Below are 8,356 nucleotides of genomic sequence, written 5' to 3'. Positions count from 1 at the left end.
ATGGAGTTAGGGTGATGGACCATGGTTGCAAGGAAAGCAAACCACAAGGACCAACTATGTTATAAAATCAATCGTAGGACCAACATGAACTGAGGTAAACTATAGGAACCAAATATGTAATTTACTCTATATATTCGTTGCTGAAGTTTTTAGTTTTACCTGTAGGCTTATGTCTTACTGAGATTTAACGTCAGAAAACATAACAAAATAGAAAAAGTAGTATTTATTACTTAACTTTACAAATACTGATCATAAACCGAACATATAGAAAGATGCAGCAAATCCTTAATAAAATAGTTTCATTACTAAACCTTATAGATTGTCCAGAAAAAGACACACACACGCACTACATGTATAGGTGTAACATGAACTTCCTGCAGTGTTTATTAGTATGGAACCCAAACAACATGATCTTCGGGTAAGAAATGGCAAACTGGAACACTTCCTGGTTTGACCTTGAGCACTTGAAACGCCAAATGTTTTGGATTCCACTTCGCAGTGTCTGTATGGCAAACAGCCACAGCTTTAGCTTTCGTACCATCAGCTCCCACCAAAGAAACAGAATACGCTCGAGTGTTAACAGTTTTGTGGCAATAAAAGACAGCATATGCGTAGTTTTGCTTGTGGCAAACCACAGCTTTATCTGCTGCAAGTTTCTTGGCTCCTTCAATCGTGTACTTTTGTAACGGAGTACTTTCTTTAGCGTTTACCTCTGTTGATATCGCTTTAACGTTTTTACCTAACTTGCTCGTACTAAAATCGACCATGGACTCTAACGAGGTAGCACAATACCTTTCCTCCCCTTCAATGCCTTTGTTCTCGCATTCACTTAGTGTTTGTTTCATGTCTTGGGCTTCCACGGAGTCGGATTTTATCGAGAACTCATTGTAGATTTGTGGAAGCTTGTTTGATGAAAATGGTATAGAGTCAGCTACCTGTCTAGGTAAGAACGTGGCTTTTTGGTCGTCTTTAATGAAGTGCAACTTCATCTCCGTACCTTGATGCAAGTTGTTTTCCAAGAAAAAAAACGCTACGTTTGGGTTATCCTTGAGTTGATCTGCGGAGGCAGCATAGTTGTACACGAATGGACTTGGTCCTTTACCTACTCCCACATAAACTGGCTTACCTTTGTGACCTGTATGCACGGCTACACCACCTTTTCCAACACCAACATTCGTCCGTTTCCCTGGTTTTCCGGTATGCACACCGACACCACCTTTTCCAACACCAACATCTGTCCGTTTCCCTGGTTTTCCGGTATGCACACCCACACCACCTTTTCCAACCCCTACGTTTGTTCCTTTTCCGGTGTTAACAGTCACTCCGCCTTTTCGAACACCTACATTTGTTCTTTTCCCTGGTTTTCCAGTGTGCACGGCTACACCGCCTTTCCCAACTCCGACTGCAGTGTTCATCTCTTCCGACCATTCTGTAAATCAACAAATTATCTCAACCAAATATGTAGTGATTACTTTAAACGAAAAACAATAAAGGAATCAGAAATGAACATTGACGAACCTGCAGTGTGTACAAGATCCTTGATTGTTTTGGGCATAGGACTGTTTGGCAATACAGACTTCCAGTAAACATCAGGAGTCACTGCATGAGTTGCCACCAGCGCTAGCTGTTGGAAACCACAAATAATTAAACACAAATAAATGAAATCAGCTCCAAAATATCATTTCATACAGAACCAAAACCGAAACTGAAACTGGACCAGAATCTCGCGGACGATTATTGTGGTGCACAATGATCTTGGACCATTTATGGTGATAAAGTTATTAAAGATTAAAAATTTTAAGATACCCAAATATCTAATGATGATAGGAATATACTTACAGAAAAAAGTGTATAAACGTTGAGAAGATTGAACTTCATTGGAGAGAAACTGAAAGTGAAACCAAACTGAAATTGGAAGTTAGCGTTTGATGATGAAGGAGAGTGGGTTTGGTGAAGTATTTATAATGGAGTTAATTAATACATAATGCAATACTCACCAAGAAGGACGACATGTTATAATTATTCCAACCACCAACTGCAAATATCAAGTATGCCATGCCCACATGTGTGTAAGGCCGGCAATCATATTTAGACTTTATGAAGGAAATATTTGATTTAGAATATATCAAAGAGAGACAAACTTTTGGACTTGTTTCTAAAAGTAGAAATGTATTATAACGTTATGTATACATAGCTAGGTTAGTTTTAATAATGTTTTTTTTTTTTTCGAAATAGGCAATGTTCTAAACTACAGTTAATCCGGCCGGTCAAATTAGCTGAACCGTGACCGTGATCCGTTGAATTTAGGATTACGAAATATAGAGTTTGATATTTGATGTGAAAAGGGTTGCTTTCCCATTGTGATATGTATTTCATGTTATCTGATTTTAAATTTGTTTGTTAAATTTGGTTGGAGGTTTTATATGTGACAAAATTACATAAAATGGTGGGTTTTATACAGAAAAGTCTTATTATTTTGGAAAATTTTTTGATAAAATCTTAAAAGTTTTTTTTAACAGAAAAATCTTATTATTTTGGGAAAATCACATAACCTGTATTATCCTGTTAAAATATAAAAAATGATTTTTCGTTAATTTCGACAAAATGTGAAAAAATCGAGACTTTCCGTTAAAAAATAACATATATGACTTTATTAAAAAATTTCTTAAAATAATAACACTTTTCTACATAAATCCCTAAAATGGTACGTCTAGTTTACTAAATGTGACAAACTCAGTTTTTGTTAATTTTTTTTTGCAGGCAGGGTCCCTGCTGTTTCCAAAAGTTGTGTGAATGATTCTTTTTGCTAACACCTTTCGTTTTCTTTTGTTACGATTGAAGGTAATTTGGTTTTTTCAGATAAAAGAGATTGAGTTTATGACCATGAAAAAACCATAGAGACCATTTATGTAATTTTTTATATATTTTATTTTTATGAGTTTGTGGCATTTCCACTATTTTATTTTTTAAAATGTCACTTTAACTTCTTCATTTTAAACTTTGTAAAATGTTATTTTCATTAATCAATTTTTTAAACTTTTGTGTTTATCCCCTGTAATGTGTGTGTGTGTGTGTGTGTGTGTGTATATATATATATATATATATATATATATATATATATATATATATATATATATATATATATATATATATAATTTGATTTTCCTTAATAACTTTTGTTTGTTAACCTAAAAAACTTAATTTTACATGTTTATTTTTATATATTTGTCGGTAGAAATTCAAGGTGGTCATCGTTTCAACCTAAATTTAATATTCCGTTCGTTATTATTATTATTATTATTTTAATTTACTTGTTTTTTTATGCACGTGTCGGTTTAAATTCGAGTTTGTTTACATTTTAACACATACACACGCGCACACACACACACACATATATATATATATATATATATATATATATATATATATATATATATATATATATATATATATATAGAGAGAGAGAGGGTAAGTTCTATTGAGAAAATAAAAAAGATTAAGAACGGGGGAATCATTCTCATCCAATCATTTATTTTTGCTGCAAAATGCTCCACGTACCTAGCCGACGGAGGTTAAGTAATATTCATATATGAATATAAATATATGCGTATCCATATATGAATACACTACCTCCCACTTCCACCAACCACGACCACCCCCGCCACCAACCACCACGACCTCCATAACCAACCATCACCAATGTAACATCCCAATATGAGGTATTTTTATCATTGTTTTTATCTTTATCAAAAGTTGCACAATTGGCTCATTGAAGAAAAAGGCTTGTATGGTGGTTGTACGTAGGGAACACTTAAGTGTACGCACGGCTTACTCATGCGGCATGGGATCGCGGATGATCAGCTAGTATATTGGGCATACTACCCCAGACTTTAAACCCTAATCTTAAGGGTTGCTCCCAATTTAAACAACATTATGTCTCCATTTGATCATCCTTATCAACCACCATACCTTCCCTAAACCCTGATTCCGAGTTTGAGTTTCTTGTGTGAGTTTTTCAAGCTTGAGTGTTTTTGGTGCATTTAGTTGAAGAGGGTAACTAGAGAAGAATGAGTGGGTGCTAGTAAGCGTGTAGATCTGTAACGCCCCGATTCTCAGGTATTATTTTAAATAAAAATTTCTTGGTTTTGGCCCTACTCGACGAGTTGGTAGCCCTACTCGTCGAGTAGCAGCGGGTGGGATCGCGAATTAAATGAGCTACTCGGCGAGTCCTTTGTGGGACTTGGCGAGTAGGAGCTGGAAGGAGAAACCCTAATTTCCGGGGTTTGCACCCTTATTTAAAGAAGCTCAAGCCTCTTTCAGTACCTTTACAGCCCCCTTTGCATCTCTAACTCGTATGTGTGTGTGCTCATTATGTGTTGAAGCTTTGAGAGAAGATTTTGGGGTGGGAGCTTGGGGAAAGCAAGTGATTGAGGCAAGAAGCTGGGAGGAAATCCGAATCTACTTCTGTGGACATCTCTTGGGAAGGTATTAAGCTATTACCCTCGTTTATTTCAGTCTAGACCTCCCTTTTTGAGTGAGCTTTAGGGTTTTTATAAGGATATCAAGTTGGTATGTCAAGATTTGGGCTAGATCCGAAGTTGTAACTTCAGATCTGGACCCTCTTTGGATTATAGAAGCATAAAGTTCCAGCTTTGGTCGAGATTAAGGTTCCCTTGGTCCATGAAGACCCATTAAGAGCTTGGTTTTGGCATTAAGAGCTTTTAAAGTAATGCATGTACGTAAAGTTTGCAACTTTACATGATAAGTATGCTCTAGGAATCTGGATCTGTGAATTTGAGCCGTTGCATGGCTCAAAATAGGTCTGTATGGAAAAATGACTGGATGAACTCGACGAGTTGGATGAGCAACTCGGCGAGTCGCATGAAGATGGCCATGAACTCGATGAGTTGGATGAATAACTCGGCGAGTCCGATGAAGATTACCATAAACTCGACGAGTTGAAAGAACAACTCGGCGAGTCGGATGAGTTTTAACCTAGAATATGTTCACGTGTATATACGTCGAGTTGCAAGGAGGGAACTCGATGGGTGGCCTTAAGGTTTGATCGGGATTCAAAGGAACTCGAAGAGTCACGTCGATGACTCGGCGAGTTTGATTGTGCTTCAAGGGACTCGGTGAGTAGCTAGGTGTACTCGACGAGTTGAGGTCAACATGGACTGTTGACCTTGACTGAGGACTTTGACCTTGATCAGGGGTTGACTATTGGGTTATGGAGTACCTTACAAGGTTAAGGACTTATGAGTATGTTGAACTATGATTATAGGTAGTGGATCCTATGTCGAGTGATCCGAGAGTTGGAGTTTACCTTCCGAGTCGACATCTGCGAGGTGAGTTATCATCACTATATCGATAGGGTCTACGGCACCAAGGCCGACCCTTTAGTTATTATAGTTATAGTATGCTACATGTGATTACAATCTGCTTGATTGGAATCAAGGTAGATAGTATGTTATGTTTTATGATCCGTAGGGATTGGTATGTTAGTGACCTGCTAGGTCAATGTTCTAGATAACTTCATGATTGATGATCAGTAAGATAGATATGCTTGATGTTTGTATATGCCATATATGATAGTTATGCGCACATGGTTATCTTCTTGTTGGTGGGGTTGAGGCGGTTCTGCTCCGTGCTGAAGGCCAACATACCTTATGAGCGGTCCGGAGAGGCTGTAGGCCCACGTGGCGGACCAGTCATGTCGAAGGCTCGGGATAGATCTAGATAGACTGTAGGCCCAATAGGGCGGACCAGTCAGGCTGATGGCCCAATATGCATGTTGACTGATTGATTGTTATTGATATGGTTTCTGTCAGTATGGTATTGGTATTTTGGGGGTAGCTCACTAAGCCCTCGGGCTTACAGTTTTCAGTTATTGTTTTAGGTACTTCAGGAGACTGTGGGAAGGCGAAGGCATGACCTTACAACTCCTCATCCTTGTGATTTTTTTGGGGACACTCTGATGATAATTGATTTGGAAATGTTTTGTAAACGATTACTAGTTGTTTTCTTTTGGTGATATTAAAAGTTTAAATTTGGCGTAAATTCTACTGGATGTTACAAGATCCATAAAACTTTCCTCTTTGTGCATCATTTTCAGGTATATATACCTTGATAAGTGTTCCATTAGATCTATATGGTTGAAGTTTTATGAAATTTTGTCCCTAAGATTGGACCTTTATGAGTTTGGAGCACTCCATGCGATTTCAGTTGTCCTTTAATGCATTATGGGACTTGTAGAATCATAAAAATGATTGCTTGATCTATTCATATGGCTCATGCATGAGTAAAGTAGCTTACAATGTGTTGGAAGTTTAATTCTGTTGCATTAGGACTTTTCTAGCCATGCAAAGGCATAAAGTCGATGACTTTATGGAATAATACATTTTGGAATGGTCAGATATGAGGTTGGTTTAGTTGTCTTAAGGGATTTTGACACAAAGTTGGTGAAAGTGGAAGCAGCCAGAGTACGTCGTGCGTACTCCTGGCTACGCCTCGCGTAGCCGGTTCTGTCGCCGACCATACTGTTGGATTAGGTTCCTAAGCTCATAACTATAATTGGTATGAACTTGAATTGATGGTAACACAGTCCTTTTAGGTTGCCTTCAAACCAGACTATTGAATAGGATAACTTTTAAGAGAGAGAAGAATGATTTATTAATTTATTACTTGGTTAATAAATTAATTTGAAATCAAAATAAATGATTTATTAATGTATTATGGAAACAATATATCAATTAGAATTTATATTTTTTACTTAATATTTAATCATAAATTAATTTGGAATTAATTTTGGGGTTAAAGAAATTAATTAAAAGTACAAGGACTAAAGGTACAATGTTCAATAGTTGATCGTTGGCGAATTCTAGAACCTCCCTAAAGAGGGTGGAAACGAAATCTAGAGTGTCTCTAGGGTTTCCTTGGGCTCTAAGGGTGCCTTGGATGCCTTAGGGAGGAAGTAAAGGGATTATGGTTATCATGGAGATACCTGTCTAATCCAATACCTTCCTAACCCCTATATAAACCCTCCTTAGCGTTGAATTTCGTGTAAGACTTCTTTCTAAGTTCCTTGGACGAAATTTAGGCTTCTCCTCTCTCTTTCTCTCTCTCTCTCTCTCTCTCTCTCTCTCTCTCTCTATATATATATATATATATATATATATATATATATATATATATATATATATATATATATATATATATATATATATAGTTTTCTTGCTAGGTTTGTTTGTGAACCATTAGAGGCACAACACTTATGGCGTTTGCTACCAAAGGTCTTTCAAGCAAGGATTAAAGATTGTTTACAATAACAACCTAAAAGGTATGTATCTAAACCCTAGTTTATTCTTATTTTTCGAAAATAGTAGATGCCTCCTAGGGTTTATTATTTTTGTGTTCAATACTTGCATGTCCAATAGTGAAAACATAGATCATATAAACTAGGGTTGCATGTACACATAGGGATTGTTTGTTTTGCTCAAACCTCATCAATGATATCAAAGCCTAGGATTGTTTTCTATTGAATATGATGCAATCGGTTAAACTTGACAATTTGGGTTTATGGAAATTAAACCCATCGAAATTAGGGTTTTTCAATTTAGGGTTTCCTAACCCAAATTTCGAAAATTTGCTTAAGGGTTTTATCCATTTCCTTTGGCCTCCTAAATTTCGAAACCTAGGGTTTCCGAACCCTATGGATTTTTTAATTTAAGTCAAGGATTGAAATCCTTTCCTTTCTCCTCAGGATTTTCCATATAATGGAAGTTAGAGATTTGGTGGAATTTTTTATTTTTGGTAATTATCTTGTTCTTGTTTATTAAGATAATTGGAAGATTTTGTAAGATCTCTCCCATATTTTTTAGATCTAGGGGATAGGGATTAGGTTAATTTAAGTTGATTAATTTAATTGGGTAATTCTTATATGATTTAATAAATTAATTACAAGTTTTAATTATTAGATACTTATTAAATTAAATTTCTTTTGAATTTAATTAAAATTGTTTTTAATTTCAAAATTTTTAAAGATTCAAAACCTTTGTATTTTGAAATGTTTAAAATACGTCCTTATGAATTTTATTAATTTAATTAAGTGATTAGTTAAAAGATAATTAATAAATCCATAAACTGGTCTAAATTTAATTAAATTAAAAGTTTAATTTATTAAAAGATTAAACCCTTAGAATTTTAAAATTTTAAAATTCACCTAATACTATATATATAATTATGTGTTTAATAAATATTATATGTATAAGAAAAGTTAGTCGAACCACTAGTACGCCTCATTCACGAAGCCATACTATTAGGGAATTTAAGGAAGCGGCATATAAAATGATCGTCA

General features: G+C 35.6%; 1 protein-coding gene across 1 annotated transcript; it reads right to left on the bottom strand.

The window, feature by feature from the left end:
• Positions 1-200: 200 nt before the first annotated feature.
• On the bottom strand, positions 201-1,970 carry LOC145089378 (BURP domain-containing protein 6-like). Its single transcript, XM_079027823.1, has 3 exons — positions 1,840-1,970; positions 1,519-1,624; positions 201-1,429 (listed from the first exon to the last, which is right to left on the bottom strand). Exons 1-3 carry the CDS (start codon positions 1,876-1,878, stop codon positions 387-389), a joined length of 1,188 nt encoding a protein of 395 aa, XP_078883949.1. The 5' UTR covers positions 1,879-1,970; the 3' UTR covers positions 201-386.
• Between the last annotated feature and the right edge of the window lie 6,386 nt (positions 1,971-8,356).

The sequence above is a fragment of the Lactuca serriola genome, chromosome 1 (genome assembly GCF_051521515.1).
Source record: "Lactuca serriola cultivar US96UC23 chromosome 1, Lser_US96UC23_V15, whole genome shotgun sequence".
Taxonomy (NCBI): Eukaryota; Viridiplantae; Streptophyta; class Magnoliopsida; order Asterales; family Asteraceae; genus Lactuca; species Lactuca serriola.
Note: the sequence above shows the minus strand (reverse complement) of the source record. Positions and strands in the feature narration are given on the sequence as shown.

Excerpts from the sequence above, each read along its gene's own strand:
- LOC145089378 (XM_079027823.1), bottom strand. The coding sequence starts at position 1,878 with ATGAAGTTCAATCTTCTCAACGTTTATACACTTTTTTCT. Across the intron at positions 1,625-1,839 it reads ACGTTTATACACTTTTTTCT|CTAGCGCTGGTGGCAACTCA; the intron begins GTAAGTATATTC and ends GGTTTCCAACAG. Across the intron at positions 1,430-1,518 it reads GGATCTTGTACACACTGCAG|AATGGTCGGAAGAGATGAAC; the intron begins GTTCGTCAATGT and ends GTTGATTTACAG.